The sequence below is a fragment of the Lampetra planeri genome, chromosome 5, assembly GCF_965212315.1.
Source record: "Lampetra planeri chromosome 5, kcLamPlan1.2.h2, whole genome shotgun sequence".
In the NCBI taxonomy this organism is placed as follows: Eukaryota; Metazoa; Chordata; class Hyperoartia; order Petromyzontiformes; family Petromyzontidae; genus Lampetra; species Lampetra planeri.
The window spans coordinates 23,448,255-23,467,359 of record NC_136111.1 but is presented as its reverse complement, the minus strand read 5'-3'; the positions used below and the strand labels follow the sequence as shown (position 1 = coordinate 23,467,359).

The following is a 19,105-nucleotide window of genomic DNA, read 5'->3' as shown; positions in this document are numbered from 1 at the left end:
CAAAACTGTGGCCATCTGCCGATGGCTACGGCGTGTCGTAACGCGGCCCGTGATTTACGGTGTTTGCGTTCGCATGTTAAAGAAACAAAACAAACATTTACCTCCCACACATCGCCTGTCTCACGCTGGATATTCGTTCGCTGCTACTGCAGAAAGCCCCCCCCCTCTTCCTCCGGATCAAGAGGCCTAGCTACTTCACGCATTGCCCTTTGAAACTTTTCCTTTCTCACGGCGGCGCACCTGCGTATTAATGAATAAAGGCTCGGCGTTTCGATTGCTCTGCTCAAACTCCCACATCTATGCAAAGCAAACTACCTGACGACGTAGGCCCTACACGGAGCCCGAACACTACATTATAAATACAGTGTACAAAACGTATCGCAGAAGCTTACGTCGCATTTTGATGTTTCGGGTGAGAACGCAAGAGGACAGTCTAATTTGCAACAGTGACTTTGGTCGCCGAGATGATAAAAAGCCACAACATGAAAAGTGAGAAGGAAGCGAATAGAGAAATCAGGGCCAGAACAATAGTGTTGGGCAGAAAGATTGACTAATTTTATAATAAAATAGATACATTTACACTGTGGTGCCCCGATAAAGCCTGAACAACTTAATAAAGTTGACACATGAACAATTTTAAGTTGACAACAGCAATGGAACACACGTCCATCCCTGTATTAACATTGTTGACTGCATCGGTGAGCATGGTTTGCGTAAAGATGGAGAGAATACGAGACGCTTCCTCGGTGATAAACTAGGATCATTATTACTCCTGAATGTAACATTGGAAACACGGACCAGATACCGCTGGGCGGATTCACAAGGGGACGCGTATGAGTGCTCTTGAACAGATAAACACTTTCCCGCCCCACACACACCACCACGTACACACACAGTGCACGTAGACACACGTACGCACAGTGCGCGCACGCAGCCACGTGTGGAAGGGACCTCACATTTAATTTCCTTCGGGCCGCGCACAAACACAGAGTGCAAGCCAGTGGTTACTCAGCGCCCGACTGAACCTGGCAAGGACTTGCCAGTGCAATCCCAGTCTCTTCCAACATCAGCCAGCCAGAGAAAAGTCTACCCAAGAGCTTTTCTTAAAGTAAAAAAAAACACTTTTAATCTTCCTATTGTTTTTATATCCCTCCCCCACCACCGTTTTGTTTCATAAGTAAAGGAGAGCCCACCCTGCCAGCTGGCACCTCGTGCTGCACCAGCTGCCCCCAGGCCTTGCTAGGGCTTAGTCTTAATCATGCGGGTGATGTTGATGTAGAGCGACGTCTTCGATTTTATATCGAGATGGTTGAGCCAGATGAGTGCGTCAGGAGGAGCAGTTTAGCCTTCGTCTTCTTCTTTTGCACGGCGTGTTGCCGGGAGAGGTGACTGATTTTTGGAACGGTAACAAAAGTTCTCAATTGACGTCTGGGTTCTTTGGCCATTCGATAGCCACCGCCGTTCTATCGCCTTGGTGGGCAGGCGGGCGGGCGGTCTCCCTTCTGCAGTGACCCCGAGGTTTGCTCGGGGTCACTGGGGCTGAGTAGCGATCTCCTCCTTTGTGTGGGGCCCGTGCTGCGGGCCGCTTGTAGCCACTCGCCTGGGCCCTAGTCGTTGCCAGAGAGTGCAAGGTCGGCGCAAATCCACATCTAATGCGGCGCGTGGTGCGAGAAGTCTCCCTTTCGGAAACATTAGGCTCGCTGGATAGAAATCAATGACACCGTAGAAGGGTGGATATAAAAAAGGGGGATTATAATTATAGAGAATATGTGTACAAAGCAGATATCTCGGGGTAAAAAAAAAATATGAAAGCCTTGCGTGTAAAACTAAAGGAGTGAGTGCTTGCATCATGCAAGGCGTGGCGGGGCCCCACGTGGCAGGAGGAGTGGCGTCGCCTCGAAGCACCAAGCGGCCAGCAACAAACAGTGATCATGGCCGTTTTGGATTCTTAGTTTTTCCTTAAGTCATTGTATTTTTTGCATTCAAGAGTACATTGTATAAGAGTTTCCCATATACCTTTCAGAATGGTAAAATGCATAAAAAATGGTAATTAAAATATATATGTAGACAATACGTCTCCCCATATTTGTCTCTCCATACAGTTTGAAATATTTTTCACACATCCCATCAGCCAAACGGCCTTCTGGGAGTGCATTTTTTTCCAGCAGCACGGTTTATATCAAGCCAAACTCTGGACCAGTCTCAGCCTACATTGCAATGGGTCATTCTCATGGGAGAGTAGGCAGGAGGAGCAAGAATACGTGGATGATTGAATAGATTTGGTACAGGGGTGGTAAATGAGAGAGAACTGGTGGCCAATCAGAAAGGACGTTCCGCTAGAGAGAACGTTCTAGCTATTTACTCATTTTGACTTCACAAATGCAGCTAACAATAGTATGAAGTAGCATTGTCGAGAAGCAGAAATATAAATACATCACAAACAAACAAATGTGAACGGTAATAATTGACAACAGCCACAGCGGTTTAAACCGAAACGCCTCAGAGAGTGGAGCTATTCTACAGGCCGCAGGGGCTCCGTGTTCCTCGCACCCCGAGCGCGGTGCAGGCCCCCCACGAGAGAGAGCGCCACGGTATGGGCACGGGGCGACGGGCGATACGCGCTGCTCTCGTCTCTCGAGAACCCTCGGTGCTTCCCCCTCGCATGGTGCGCATGGACATCTCCGAGATGTTCTCAACGGCATCGCTTGCCACTAAACGCACGCAGACACTTTTTTCGAGGGGCCGTTTAAAAATACATTCCGCAACTCTCACGCATTTCAACTTAATCCTCTTCCCAGTCTCGTATCTGACATGAGGCATGATCGTATCTTTGTGCTGCCAACATCTTTTCGTTGTTAATTTATTTCTTACTCCGTTTCCAGGAAACATCATTTTTTTGGGTCGAGAATCCAACACCGATCCGACACCTGCTTGGTGACCTCATAGCCATGTGCTGCTGCTCTTCTGGCCTCTGACCTCCTGATGTCCCTTTCCTGAGATGTGACATCTGATCATTGCAAGGCTATACTTAACCCCAGGACTGCTTTTGTGACCCACAGTTTGGGAGCTGGCAAAGAATGGACAAAGCTGCAGCCATTTCTGTTCTTCTTGACGGTCAAGTAGTTTGTGCCAAATGCTTAAGAGAGGCCAGCTGATTGCATAGCGTGGGAAACGAATTGAAACTTAATTTTTTTAAACAGATTGGCTGAGTACAGAGGCCGCTCAAAGACTCAAAACGTCAGGCGGCCAGCAACCAATGGCCTGATGAAAGTTAATTAATAGATGAGTTAATGTGTTTCTTGAATTGAGCGAGGTTAATATTATTATCGTACGAGCTTGGGAATAGAGACGATGGGAGGAGGGAATTCAGGAGTGGAGCGGTGCGTGGGAAGAAGAAGAAGAAAGAGAAGTGAGGTGACCTGCAGTGTGGGGAGTGAGGGGGTGAGTGGGTGAGCGGGTGAGTGAGGTGGATGAGTGTGTTGGTATATGGGTGAGTCTTTGGGTGAGTGAGTTAATGAGTGGGTGAGTGAGTGGGTTTGTGGGTGACTGAGTGGGCTGTTGTGAGCTGCATTGTGCAGGATTAGATGAAACAGTCAGTGTCTGGTAATCTGAGTTCTGAACATGGGTGGACAAATCAATGAGCGAAGTTCATGGGAACAGTAACCGTGGTAGTAGTGATAGAAAAGTAATGATGAATCTGTGCCCCTGAATAATTATGTTGTCACTCGAATTGTGTGCTGTTAAGAAGGACACATTTAATTGAGTGCGAATTTTGGCGAGACGCTATCTGCAATGAATATTTTTGTTGGAAATGATTGCACGAGCACACACACTCAGTCTGCCTCCGTTCTGCTCGCATTGTTTCGGACACAGCGATCTGATGATAGCTCTCCACATATTCCGTCACACTTTTAGCATATAATAGACAACATCCTGTATTATTTAAACTAGCAAAATACATTTAAGAGAACACCAAATTTATATTGAGCTAAGATATAAAACTATGATCACATTTTATATAGTTTTGTTTCACATTTTCAGTAATAACCCAATCACTGTACGCCACTCAAATTCCCAACGCTAATCTGTACAGGTGCACAACAAGTCGGCTTTTCATGGCAATTGGATGGGGAAACAATATTTATTTATTTACTTATCTATAATATATAAGTAGGATGCCTGCCTAAAACAGATGCAAACGTCTTGAGAAGGCGTCTCTGCAGTAGACGTGACTCATGCCAGGGTAGCCAAGGCCTCTGGGAAGCGGTGGGGGGGGGGAGTGGCTCTGAGGAGTTCTCAGAGGGAGCTAAGCACACTGGATTTGAGGGATTATCTGATGGAAGGATGTCCAAGAGGGCTGTCGAGAGGCCGGCACTGGAAACCCTTCAGATCTGGCAACTTTCCTCGCCAGATCTGTGGTGCGCGTTCCAGCAGCTCGCATCCCCCGTGGACAGAGGGAAGGCAGAGAGGGCAGAATTCACTTGCGGATTGTTTTCAACAAACGGGATTTGGTTCCAGAGACGTTTGGGTGGCTTGCTCTGTATAATTGAATAATGTCGTGAAACATTTGTTAAAATTTACACCCAATTAATAGTTTTGTAAAACCTGATATTTTATTTCCAAACTAATTTTTCTGTTTCCCTACTCCGAACACGTCTGCCCAAAAGCAGCGCTGGGGAGCACAGCTGGGTGGCAGGTCGCTCACAGATTTAGTTCCTGACCCTTTGGAAGGCCTTCCACATTCACGATCCCAATGTATGAATGAGGCTTTTAATTAGACGTTTATTTAATCTGTATCTTCAATTCCCTTTTTTATTTAAGAGGATCCTTGCCTGTTAGCATCTGGCAGTTCACCGGCATTTGGTTTGGACGAGCCTGGCTCTGCTGATGAGACGCTGTATGTCGAAACCACTCCAGAGTTTTGCTTGCATTGAATCAATGCTGCTGACATTGTGCACTCCGCGAGGGCTGTGGAGAGTCGTTTACGGGAAGGGGACGGCTATTGATTGTGATTGCGTCACTCCATGCATGCTTGACGGAGCGGCGTTCTACTCCAAAGTGTTGCGCACGCTGGCAGTGGCTTTGTTTGCGTGGATTCCCCCTTGTTTTGATTTTGTTGTAATTCTTGTGCAGTGCAAGCAGGTGGCTTCCATTATCGCGACTTTTCGAATCTGTTGGATTTTATTCACACGCAGATGGCGTGAAATGCACGTACAAATGCGTGCACCATGTTAGTTTATACGCTGATTACTTGTGAAGGGTTTTGGTTACTCGCACTCTTGGCTATTACTCATTTTGGCAAGGGGATTTTTTTAAATATTCAACTGTAAATGAGTGGAGCCTGCGATCTCCTTCCTCGCTCCCGATTAGCGGCCTCGAGCAGTGAGCAACATATCATGAGAATGCTCAGCTCGGCTCAGCTCAGCAATTCGGCGATAAAAATCACAAAGTACCCTTTATTAAATAACCCACAACTTTTGCTTATATCTACAACCACCACCGGCTGAACTTTTACATTTTGTATGGGGCTGTAGTCGTGTGCTTTTAGTCATGCGGAGGAGCGGTCTCCAGACTGCCGCTCGTTCACGCCACACTCTCGAGCCCGGATAGGGAGATGGAGAGAGGGAAAGGGAGAGAAGGGACACTGTATTTTTTTTTATGTAATGCGCTCTGCAGCCGCTTTATTTCTAAGTTGCTTTTGAAAAAAAATGGGGAGTTGCCAACGCGATTAAATCACGATGCCTCAATCGGCAAACAACGATGAATTGAGGTGGTAACTCATTCGATGTGTCCCCTTCAGCGCATTGGCTGGCGAGTGTTGAGGTGCTTTATGCGCACATTAGGTCCTGAGATGTGTTTTTGTGACTGTAACTCAATAATCATGGAATTGTGTAAGCAGATTAGATGTCCAAGGCCATATTCACGAGCATTGCTTTCACATTTATGGGTTCAATCTGCTTTAAGAATTCACATTGTGGTGTGCGTGCGTGTCAATCGTGGCGATCTGTACTTTGCAGTGTCTATAAATAACATGATTTAGACATTGCGTTCACTCTCATTGAACAGTAATTTTATGAAATGTAACCTTCTGTTGAATGTGTGAAACGCCACAAGCCAGTGTGGTTTGAACTATTTGAAATGTGCCTTGATAAGATCAGAGGTGGAGAGAGAGGCTAGCTCCACCGCTCGCTCCACTGCTCGCTCCATCACTGGGCCCCCGCTTGCTCCACCGCTGGGCCACTGCTCCCTCTACCGCTCGCTCCACCGCTCGCTCCACCGCTGGGCCACAGCTCACTCCACTGCTCGCTCCACCGCTCACTCCACTGCTCGCTCCACCGCTCGCTCCACTGCTCGCTCCACCGCTCACTCCACTGCTCGCTCCACTGCTCACTCCACTGCTCGCTCCACCGCTCGCTCCACCGCTCGCTCCACCACTGGGCCACAGCTCGCTGCACCGCTCGCTCCACCGCTCGCTCCACCGCTCACTCCACTGCTCGCTCCACCGCTCGCTCCAACACTGGGCCACAGCTCGCTCCACCGCTCGCTCCACCGCTCACTCCACTGCTCGCTCCACCACTGGGCCACAGCTCACTCCACCACTGGGCCACAGCTCACTCCACAGCTCGCTCCACCGCTCGCTCCACCGCTGGGCCACTGTTCACTTTACCGCTCGCTCCACCGCTCGCTCCACCGCTCACTCCACCGTTGGGCCACTGCTCACTCCACCGCTTGCTCCACCGCTTGCTCCACCGCTGGGCCACAGCTCACTCCACCACTCGCTCCACCGCTGGGCCACAGCTCACTCTACTGCTCGCTCCACCGCTCACTCCACTGCTCGCTCCACCGCTCGCTCCACTGCTCGCTCCACCGCTCACTCCACTGCTGGCTCCACCGCTCACTCCGCTGCTCGCTCCACCGCTCGCTCCACCGCTCGCTCCACCACTGGGCCACAGCTCGCTCCACCGCTCGCTCCACCGCTCGCTCCACCGCTCACTCCACTGCTCGCTCCACCGCTGGGCCACAGCTCACTCCACCACTGGGCCACAGCTCGCTCCACCGCTCGCTCCACCACTGGGCCACAGCTCACTCCACCACTGGGCCACAACTCACTCCACAGCTCGCTCCACCGCTCGCTCCACCGCTGGGCCACTGTTCACTCTACCGCTCGCTCCACCGCTCGCTCCACCGCTCGCTCCACCGCTCGCTCCACCGTTGGGCCACCGCTTGCTCCACCGCTTGCTCCACCGCTGGGCCACAGCTCACTCCACCGCTCGCTCCACCGCTGGGCCACAGCTCGCTTCACAGCTCGCTCCACAGCTCGCTCCACAGCTCGCTCCACCGCTCGCTCCAACGCTCGCTCGACCGCTGGGCCACAGCTCCCTCCACCGCTCGCTCCACCGTTGGGCCACCTGGGAAGCCCTGTTTGCGAATCACGTGTATCTGAGAGCAGCGCCGGCACGGAAGCGTTGGGTTTGTGTCCCGCTTGTGTTTGGTTTGTGCTTAATTTGCGTCTGGTTTGTGTTCGCTTTGGACGTTTGTCCGTGCCCGCCCGTGCCGGCGGGTTGCGCAGCGTGTGACTGCCACCCGGTTGGAGCGGCGGGCAAGACGTGCAACCAGACGACGGGGCAGTGCCCCTGCAAGGATGGCGTCACGGGGAACACGTGCAACCGCTGTGCCAAGGGCTTCCAGCAGAGCCGCTCGCACATCGCGCCCTGCATAAGTACGTGCACACGCGCGCACACGCAAACACACACGCAAACGCACACGTGCACACGCGCGCACACATGCACGTGCACAAACATAAAGAGACAAAGATCCCCCATATTGCCTTAACAGACTGTTGGGGTAAGTGCTGTTAGTGAGCACCTTTTGAAGGGGATGCGTGGCCAGCACCACTCCCTGCCGCCTTTGTCTCCCCAGTGGCAATGTTCACACATCGCACAAGGTACTAATTTGAAGCTGAGTCGGCCTAGGGTTAGGCCCAGGACCAGTTCAGATAATCATCACTGGTGTTGGCCGTGAGCGGGAATCAAACTCGGGTCACTGGGTCCTTAGCACAGTGCATTTAAATTCGGAGACGTTTCTCATGCAGCCGTGGTCTATTATCAAAACTGTGCAGCATACAGCAATAGAGGTCAACACAGCAATACCGGTACCAGATCACGGTACAAAGCGATTTCTTAGCAACAGTGGTAGGTTTCATTACTTAAGATGTTTCCACCAGTTTTTCAAGAAACTCATACAAAACCTCATCCGCTATGTTCTTCAATCTCACAGGGAATAATGTAGATACATATCGTACAATAATAACAACGGAACCCCACTGTCTCATTCTGATGTCACATTCTTAGCGTCTCTGGAGGGTCCCACATTGGAGGTCCTGTGAGCGGTGAGCGGTGCTCGGGACGGTCGCCCTGGTCATCGTTCATCTGGACTTTTAGTGGGAGAATAGCCTCCCAGTCCCGTGGGGATGCAGGAGTTATTGAGGCTGACTTCGTCGGCTTGTCCTGCAGGACGCTTCTTCTTCTTCTGCTGATTAAAGGACTTTAGTATCTGTTTGCGTGCCAAGCAAAACAAGATCTGTCATGGATTGACATTCACAGACAGAAACCCACATCTCTCTTTAATCCCCAATGGTGCAAAGCCCCAGTATATAGGGGTTTTTAAAATTCTAAATTCTTTCCTTATTTGCTCTTGGAATAAAAAAACTACTTGAAATCACTCATGCGTTATGTTACAATAGCAGCTTTAAAGTACAAGGCCAGAGGACCACTTGAACCAAGGCATACTTCATATAATAATAGTTATTTTTGTTATATTACGTAACCTCATTCGTACAAATTGCAAAACTCATTGCAAGACTCAAATGTTTGTAACGCACACATGGGTATAGTATGCATCGAGGCCTTCACACCTCCGATACGTTCGGTGCGAAAGAAGTTCAACATAGATGGGGTAGTAATGGGACACGTTATCGCTTTCATGAAAAGACTAAATTACAGGTGGTTCATTCTAAATGACGGTGGGATGTTGTGCAATCAGCAATGAGTGGATCAATGTAAACAATTCCCAAGCCCCACGATCTCACCTGAGCCGCAACACCGCAGCGCTGGGTCACCGTGGCATGAGCCTCAGCTGGGGCGTGTGGACGCGCTGTGGAGTAATCCGCTGTGTGGTGGACATCCGGCCCGTCCGTGCTGACCTTCCCACCGAGACGATCTGCTGGGTTGTGTCTGCGCTGTGCAGTGCTGGAGGTGATGGTTCATAACTGGGATGCTTCATGCATTCCAGGGTGGAACAGTGGCACATCAGTTCGTGCGTTGCGCTACGAAACCGAGGGATGTGCCAGTATTGGCCAGCGTGGTGAAGTATAGCCAAACAACCCCCATGACTGGGAGACCGTAATCCGGCATGGAAATTAATATTTGTGTATTCTTACTTAAAGTACAGGAAATACTATTCCTCATTGCCTTTGGTTAATGGACTTTTGTGATCAAATATGTACAAATATTTAAGCAAAAAAACTCGTGTGTCAATGTATTTCACCAGACAGTTGTCGTTTTTGCACGGTGAGGACGAGTGTTTAGTGAAGTAGACATCGCTGGCCCCTTGATGTGTGAACATCGCCTGGGCCAGCGGACGGCAACCCGGCGCTCATGGCCACGGTGCTGACGCTCACGTCTGCGTGCGTCTCTCTGCTGCAGAGATCCCCGTGGTTCCGCCCACGAGTCCCACGGTCAGCATCGACTCCACAGGTGAGCGCAACAGGGGCACTACCAGTGGCCCTCACACCAACGCACGGCAACTGACACCAGACATGGACAAACGAAGTGGGGACACTGCTGCCCACCTGGTGTGCAGCGCCCTGTTCCTATCCCATTGCTCTTGATGTAAAGCAGTCAGGGTGATTAATGATACAGAACTTTTGGAATCACTGCAACGGTGGTCAGTCGTCTTCTTATCACTCTTCTATTGCGACGACCACGGTTACCGTTCCCATGAACTTCACTCGTTGATTCCTCCACCGCCATAGGACAGCCACTGTTCATCTTGCCCGCAAAGTGGTGCTCGTTCTATTGGCTCCAGAGGGACAATGGGCTGATTCAACCCCCTCCCCCACCCAAACCAGGGATTGAACTGGCCCGTGAATGAGTATTGTTGAGTGTATGGTACACTGCGTACACGCGGCGCACTCCCAGGCTATGTACCCAAAGAGCCGGCATCGTTTTGCAATCAACATCAGGGGTGCATCAGGAGCGGTGGGCACCCTTGGCCCCCACCGGTAACAGCCGTTGGATAAAATCGCGAGCCACCTGGACCAAGGCTGCGCATCGGCCATAGCAGCTTCGTTCTAACGCGCAAGGGGCGGCCCGCGTCCAGTTCACAACCCACACCGTGGGGAATCATCCCTCTGGGGTCGATGCAATTAGCACCACTTTGTGGAGAAGTCAACAGTGGTTGTGCTAGAAAGATGCCCGCCAAAGGAAAGTGGCTCAGAGCTCTTAAGTGGCAGATGAGAACCGACTCAATATTCATCTGAGGAGGGAATCACTTTGATGAGAAAACAAAAACTCCAAAGGATGGGGCCTAACGCAGGGTTCGGTAAGAGCTGTCCAAGCAGCGTGTTCTGACGTTGTGAGCACGAGAGCGACGCAGCGTTGTTCCGCTTGCGAGGAGCCTCCATGTGCAGAGGACAATTTGCACGTTGGCCCTTGGGACAGAGCGCAGGAATGTCAGGGCACGTCCGAAATGGGAACGGTTTAAACGTGGAGTTAAGAGGCCAGATAAGCTTTCCGGTAATGTCTTCGTAAATGCTGTAATCACAACGTTCGAACGTATGTATGTTGAACTTCTTTCGCACCGTACATGACCAACCATGCTAATCGGCCAGTGTGTCTCTATATGGATGATGGTCGGTGGGCAATTTGACTAAATAGAGAACAATGCCTATGCCTGTTTGGGGTATGAAATGCTACGAAGCAAACAGATCCAATAGCGGTCGTTTATTGCTTAGTTTAACACGTAGCAGGCTTTCGCGACCAATAACATCTATAATACAGGTTTTTTTTGGGTTAGATCGTATAAATATATAAATGTGTCGTTAAACCCGCCACCATCCGACACAGCCAATTAGTCAGGTTTGTCACGTAAACAGAACATGCCAATTCGTTACTAATCTGGCTGTTGCCTGATGAGGCTAGTTGTAATTACTGGCGAAACGTCGTACAGATTGTATATGTTGTGGCTTGGCTCTCCAACACACCGGTGTGCTGTACTAGTAACAAATTGGCCACGTTCTGTTTACGTGACAATCCTTACTAGTTAGCTGTGTCGGGTGGTGGTGGGTTTTAACGACACATTTATATATTTACGCGATCCAAAAAAGTTTTTGGAAGTTTATTACTTAATGTGCGTACGCTAACTTCAGCAGGAGGTGCTGCAGTGGGTCCAGGCATCGTGGTCTTCCCCCCCCTCACCCGATTACCCCCCACCCTGCACACCCTTCCTCCTGCTGCTGCCTCTTGTTTTTCTTTAAATTAGCTCTCGATTTCGATCTATTACATCTTATTTCAGACACCGCAAACCACACCGTGCCATCATGTCATTAAAATACCGATAATATCTCTGTTCGGGGTGGGTAGAGTGGAGCGGTGGCACAGCGGTTAGCTCACCGCGATATGACCCCGGCGACCTGAGTTCGATTGCTGGCCGATGCTCAGTGGCGAGCAGTATCCGAACCCGTTGTGGTCTCTTCACCAAAACTGTACTGATCAGGGTGGTGAAGTACGGTCAAATAACCCCGTGAACGACACGGTGTAGGGAGACCGTCATCCAGCAGTGGATTGACAGAGAGGCAGTAAGCCTCTCTGTCAATCGTCTTGGTGCATGCGAGCGAGCGAGCGTCTTGGTGCGTGCCCGGAGTCGGGGACTGATTTGCGTCGAGCGGTTCTGCTCGTTGTTGAAAACCACCCTGCTGGGAAATGTCAGACACAATGTTTCTCTCTCTTCCCTCTCTCTCTCTCTCCCTCTCTGTCTTGGATGGATGGACGCAGTGAACGGATAACATCAGGGGACACTTATTTCTCCCCAGAACAAAACCGTTTCAGTTTCCTATGCTGCTGTTGTCGGTTGAAACGCGGTCTGCTCACTTTGATGATTTGTAAAACAGATAAAGGCGAATTTGGATTTGAGAGTGTACAACTGCGTGAGGCTTGAAGCATCAGGAGCACTTACAAGCAGTGTGATTTGCAGTAAGTTTATTTTTTATGTGTTATCGTTTACCCTGAGGACATAATGTGTCTCTGAACTGTGTTTTTGTTTTATTATGGCTAATTTTAAGTTGCAGCATGCCATAGGTGAAGCTAGGAATATGTGCAGCGATCTTCCTCTAGACCGGGAATATTTTACTTAGCCATGGAATGAGCAGATGCAATCCCATGACAAACGAGGGATCCCGACAATCTTACAGGATGCCCTGCAGTGATGATATACAGCTAATTTATATTTACATGCCAGAGAATAGATATAGGGGCACTCTGGAGTTCTCGATGCAGGAGTTGTATGTTAGAGTTGGTGGATAGCATGGCTCCCCCTCACTGCATTAGGATTGCTTCATTTTAGAGGCCGACCGAACTGAATTTCTGGTTTCGGCCAAAACCGAAGCCAAAGCCGAAAGTTCAAAATTGACTTTCGGCCGAAACCGAAGCCAAAACCGAAAGCTTAACTACACTTTCGACCGAGACCGAAACAGAAAGGTATATAACCGAAGTTACCGAACACAAGATTTATGAAATATGTCATGATGCAATGCTACTTTAATTAAATAGAAATATATAACTAATCATTCAGAGCCTGCAGTAAGAGTCGCTTAATATAAAATCTTTAGGTGTTTCTTACTTAGTAATTATATCCAAACAAACGAATGTTCTAGTTAAGAAACAACAGTTTTTCCGCATTTAGCCAAACAGGCTGTCGTCTGTTGACCGATCGTATATACAATAGCAGACGATGGTTGCGGCTGTAACCTCGCTTTCAAGCTGCTGCTGCTGCTGCTGACGTGTGTGTGTTTGCAGCCTATCGCATAGGATTGCCTAGCGCCGACTGACTGGCCGATAGGTCTTTGGTTGACGAATTTCGTCCGAAACCTAAACCAGACCGAAAGTTAAAAATGTACTTTCGGCCGAAACTCAAAGTATTACGTGTGGACAGACACACATCACGTGTGTGCTGTGTACGTGTAAATCAACACTCTAACACCCTTGCAAACGAGGTGATCCATCTCAATGGATTTTACAGGGACTGATTATACAACAGTAAGTAAATAGTCATCGCTGAGCACAAATATTTTGACCTGCTTTCATACCTGGTCGGAATCTTGCACTCGACAACTATCAGAAAAATCTACATCTAGAGGTGGAAGTTCTGATTGAGTTGACATGGAATGACCCAATATACATTTATAAATGTGCATAAATTATGCGAATGCAAACCTTGACAAAAATCTTTCGTGACTGCAGGAATTCATATTCTTTGGATCATTCGGTAAAGTCACGTAGATAGGTTCAAAAAGTAAACGAAAACTACGACGTTTCGATCGCAACACAAGCAATCGTCATCAGGTGGAAAAAAACATTGTCCTGCTGCAAATGCAGCAGGGCAATATCAAGACACATCATGCGCTGTGAATGAGAGTTTCGTGCACGTAGCCGAGTGCAAGGTTTGGCGGCGGGAGTTGATATCAGAGATTCCGCGCCACCGATGATGATGCCAAGCGTTCTGAAGGTACGATTGGTTTCCACTGCGCTTTGGTCTCATCACCACCCAAGAGGTATTGACATGACTCTCGCAAGATTAACGCAAAGTTATTAAACCATTTCTTTTCTGTGCTCCGAATGTGGCTAGAAATAAACACAAATATATATTTAACAGGCGTCGTCGCTATACTGACTTTGGCAGCAGCCGGAGAACGTTGGTACCTGTGGCGAATCACTTGCGGTGGCGATCCGTGCCACTCCTGTTGGACATCTGTGAAAAATAGATTTTAAAGCTCATTAGATTCCTCGACGCTTCCTACTTGGCGACCGAGTGGTAAAGTCGCGTCTTTGTTCTTCAGATTTACGTTTTCCCAGGGATGAATTTTCACAAGATATGCAATCATTTCTTAATGCACATCCTCGAGTAAACAAAACACATTTAAAAACAATTTCAGGTGCACATTTCAAGAGTAGATTAAAACCATCGCCGTGAATTTTACAAGGCTGAGAATGAGTGGATGTGTGTTGTTGCCTCTGATGGGGCGCGACGTCGTTCAGGGCAAAGCTTCGACTTGCCAGTGGTGGCACGAAGAGAGAGAGAGACACACTCCCGATGCCTTCCCGACATCCAGAACCAAACTAGTGTCCCCAGCGTGAACCTGAACGTCGCCCTGCTTCAACATTCGTAGATTCGGAGTATTCCCTGTCAACTCGTTGTGAATGTCCGCGTTAGGTATTTTAGTCCGTCCTGCGTGTGTTTGTGAGGACGTGCGTGAGAGTGAATACGTGGGAGTGTGTACACAGACTCGTTTGCGTGTACAATCCTCGGGCTTGTGTTTGCTCGAGTGCATATGTGCAAGCGAGAGTGTGTGTGCGGAGCGGTAGTGTAGCCGTTAGCGGTTAGCGCGCTGCGCTATGAACCCGGCGACCCGGGTTCGATTTCCGCTCACGGCCAACACCAGTGACGATTATCTGAACCGGTCCTGGGCGGTCGGGCGTGGTGCTGGCCACCCACTCCCTCCTGTGCCGTTCCGGCATTTATAGGTGCTCACTGACAGCACTTGCCCTTACAGTCTCTTAAGGCTATATGGGAGGTCTTTGTCTTTGTAGGGTAGTGCTGTGGTTCGCACTCCACTGCCCTATGAACCCGGCTACCCGAGTGTTTCCTGCTCACACGCAACATCAGCGGCGAATATATGAACCGGTCCTGAGCTCTCCCTTATGTCGACCCATCGATACGGTGTGTAAAACATCACCACTAGAAAGACAAAGGTGGCCGGGCGTGGTCCTTGCCACACCCACACCCCTGCGCCTTCATAGGTGCTCGCTAACCGCAATTGCCCCAACAGTCCGTGTCGGCTTTTCGCAGGTTATTTGTCTTTGTGCTGTTATTGTGTGTGTGTCTGTGTGTACTCGTGTGCGTGTGACTGAGAGCTAAGCGATGAAGAAAGCTCCATTGTCGAAGCGGTTGCTTGTGGGAGGGGAGTCTTGTGAAGTGGCTCAATGCTGACATTTACAAGAGTCGCCCTCACTGAAAGGAGCAGGTGTTAAAAAGCCAGAGTCTGCCCCCCCCGCGCCACCTCCCTCACGAGTGAATTGCCCGAGGCTCTCAGTATTGCGTGATGATCGATTCCTTTCTTGTGATCCGTGCATTTCTTTTTTTTTTGCCAAACCAACGGACAAATTGTAAAATGTCAATTCGTACGAAGTGCGCCAGCTTCTGATGAATGATGGACGCTGGGCCGCTAATGGGCTTGGGGACGTTTGCTCGTTTGCAGGCGTTTCCCTCTCTGCTGTTGCCGCTGCTGCCGCCGCTGTTGCGCCGCGCGCTTCCGCACGGTCGCGGGAATAGAAGCAGGCAGAGCGTGGCGCGAGCGCACAGGGGACGCTGAACCGGAGGAGACGTTCCAAGCATCTCGACGGTGTTTATACCACTCGAGCGGCTCACTGATTATGTTGCGATGCTCATCAAGGCCATTGCCATTACTTCGTGAGCAGTCAAAGTGGAAGTGATTTTCTGCTCACGTGAGGTATTGAGGTATTGATGCTCATCTGTATACAGCCGTGCAGTGCAGTGGTGGGAATTCTGTATTGGTATGACAACTGTGATTAAACCTTCCTACATAAAGTGGTACAAATTTGATTGACCCCCGGAGATACAATGGGTTGAGAGCCCCCCCTCCCCCCCCCACCAGGATTTGAACTCGCAACCTTCCGGCTGCAAACTGCTCGCTTTACCGCTGAGCCACCTGTTCAAATTATGATACTTTGTAAGAATGTACAAAATTACATTTAGCGCTTTACTGTTTGTCAACCACAGCTCTGCACAGCTAGGCCAGGTGGTGCCTTTTAGGAAAAATGGTTTATTGAGGACTTAGTTCTTTAAAAAAAACTTCCACCGTAAGAATATAGCATGCTTTTGTGGTTGGCAAATGCCTTCCAGGTATACTCAAGCAACATCTAGCAACAAAACTATTCCGCTTAAAACGTGAAATCATAACAGAAGCAGGCCATGTACTGTGTCAACATTTTAAGAGTCTGTAATTGTAACATTTCTGAAAGAGCACAAAGTTATTAACATTCCGGGCCCTTTTAGACATTTATCAAACCCGGCGTGGGTGATGGTGACTGCTCGTAGAAGTGCGTAATTACGTGGCGTGACGGCAATTTACAAACTCTTCCTGCCACACACGCAGTTACCAGGCTACAAAAGGAAAATAAATAACAAAAAAAACTCAACACATACGTCAACAACACTGCGGGCATTCATTTTGTTTTGTACAATAGGGAACGTTTTGGGCAATGGCTTCTTCCAGGCATCCGCAATGCAAAATATTACCTGCAAATTATTAATTTGGGATCATATAGACGGCAGCAACATCGTCCCCCTACTGAAAATACACTTGGTAGGACCCTCCTGTAAAATAGTATTGAGACTCACCGAAACCTCCCTGGGTAATTGAGCGTTATCATAACAATTGTGAATTCTACTAAATCGAGTGCCTTTTGAGTACCTGATGCAAATACATCTTTGTTCCCCTCCCTACGGCATTCAGTAAATAGCTCTGTTAAATTACCGAGGAGATAAGATTCCCACCCAAAGTAAGATGACAATCTATCCCAAGTGAACGCGCGTGGCGATGAGAACGACCGGTAACCCGATTCCAAACTCAGACTCCACAGTTGCCCTCGACAGTCGCAGAGTAGAAACACGACGCTGGAGTTGAATGAAAGTGACCGTCGGTAGAAATTGTCACTTGTGTTTTTGTTTTGGAAAGCGTGTGATTTGCCAACAGGGAGTAATTTTAAGAAAAGGCAATTATAAAATACTTCTTCTGAGGCGCAGTAGTCGTTTACACAAACAAGGTCACGCGTCCTATGATGATGAATGCATAGGGATTTTTTTTAAACGAGAAAATAAATTGTCATTTTCAAATAATGGGTGTGCTTTTGCCTGCGTCAGTGTATTTTATCTATGTTTCATTATTCAAAACCAGAAGAGAATTCAATCAGATAGGGGAATGACTTTCATTGCCAAGTAGAACGGTTTATCAGATCCTAAACAGCCTTCATGGGTGTTTCAGTTAGCTTCATCACCATCAGCCATGTTCAATCCACTGGTGGATGAAGGGCCTCCCCCAGCCACCGCCACCTCTCACGATCTTGCGATTCAACATTCCATCTGCGAGGTGGATGTATTTCTCTCTTATGCATCCCAATGCTCAGCTGCCGATCCGCTATTATTCTTGACCATTGCCCATCGTCCCTTCTAGCCGTGCCCTTCCAAAGCCCACTCACTTTTCTTATGAGTTTGGATGATGTCATTGATCTGCGTGTGTTCTCTAGTCGAAAGGCTCATTTTTTCATCTTTCCATGTAACTCCAAGAGTGCGTCTCTCCGTGCTGCTTTGCACACTTTTCAAGTTTCGTTTTGTATTTTTCGACCGTGTTTGTGAACCGTATGTCATAGCATGTCGCAGTACGCGCATTGGTTTAACACTTTCCTCTTTGGGGACATTGCTATTTAACTTTTCATTATTAAGTTCAGTGCTCAAATCGCATTCCAACCCGCTCGTTTGCGTGTGCAGACTGTTGGTGCCACATGGCCAGCCTGATGGCTGCTTGTCTCGACACTAACCGCGTGGTTTACCTTGCCTGCTCATTGCCGCAAAGATATGCCAATACATGTATTTCCTACAATACTTTTCGTCCAAGGGGGGCCTTGAGATTCAGTGGACTTTCAATTAAAAAAAAAACCCAAATTGCTTACAAAGCAAACATTTGTCCGCTGAGCTATGCTCATGGAAAAATGTTCTCGATATTTGCAAAGCCACTGGCAACCGCACAAATGCAATGAAAATCGGTGTCCACTCATAGTTGGTCTCACACCTGTGGGCATAATGTGAATGATGGCAAATAGCTCCAGAGAAGTGATTTTTTTTTCGGACGGCAGCTGTGATTGCTGGCCATGCGCCAGAGGCAGGCTCGGTCAATCGGAATTAACAAAATTTCTCTACCAACTTTGTTTCTGAGCCGTGCCTGGCTCAAAGGAGGCGTGACTTGTCAATTACTCTCACGAGGAGGTCTGACTCAAAGGGAAAATGTTCTGCTTAGCACCCATCATCGTCCATCCACTGCTGGATTAATGCCTTGCCAAGCGATCGCCATCTCTCATGGTTCTGCGATGCCACACTCCATATAGCTCCTGCAACACGAGCTGATCTCCATCTCCGTGGGCGTGTTCCCTCCTTTGGCTGCTACTCCGTCATGATCCTTGACCATGATCCTTCTCGCCCTGACGCGTCTTTCCCAAGTCCACTTTCATTCCTGCACAGCCAGCAATGTCTCGAACTTGCGATTGTTCTCCAATCCACGTCCCTCTTTCTGTCTCCCAGCGTAATCCCAATTCTTTACACACTTCTCAGTGTATGCTCCAGTTTATTTGCCAGTGTGCATGCAACCAATCCACGTGTGATAGGAGGTGAAACACATACACGAGCTCTAACGTACACGAACACAAATTGACTGGTGGTGGTGCCGTGTGCACTGTGCCATGAACCGCCGGCCCGAGTTGACCATTGTGGTGAAGTATGCATTGGATTGGCAAGTTGGCTGCACATTGTTATTGTATCTGTATGCTATTGTGTAATATTGTTGTAAACTATTATTGTATACCATTGTTATTATCGTGGCACAAATATGGAGGTTGTCATCAGATAGAACCTTAGACGGCTGATGGTAATAAATCTTCCGCTGAGTGGAGTGCATGTGTGGGCAAATTTGACCCGTGGTAGCAAAGGGCAGATATTGCACTGGCCACATCCTGGCGCGGCTAATCTCGCTGTAACCGCT

The 19,105-nt window shown here is 48.8% G+C and overlaps 1 protein-coding gene across 3 annotated transcripts in view; it reads left to right on the top strand.

Moving 5' to 3' along the window:
• The window catches only part of LOC144719176 (netrin-1-like), a 102,143-nt gene that overhangs the window by 58,784 nt on the left and 24,254 nt on the right, over nucleotides 1-19,105 (top strand). For all 3 annotated transcript variants that reach the window (XM_078595053.1, XM_078595054.1, XM_078595055.1), the window contains 2 exons: nucleotides 7,571-7,720; nucleotides 9,705-9,755. In XM_078595053.1, the coding sequence (XP_078451179.1) occupies nucleotides 7,571-7,720; nucleotides 9,705-9,755 (201 nt within the window). The remainder of the gene's footprint in view (nucleotides 1-7,570; nucleotides 7,721-9,704; nucleotides 9,756-19,105) is intronic.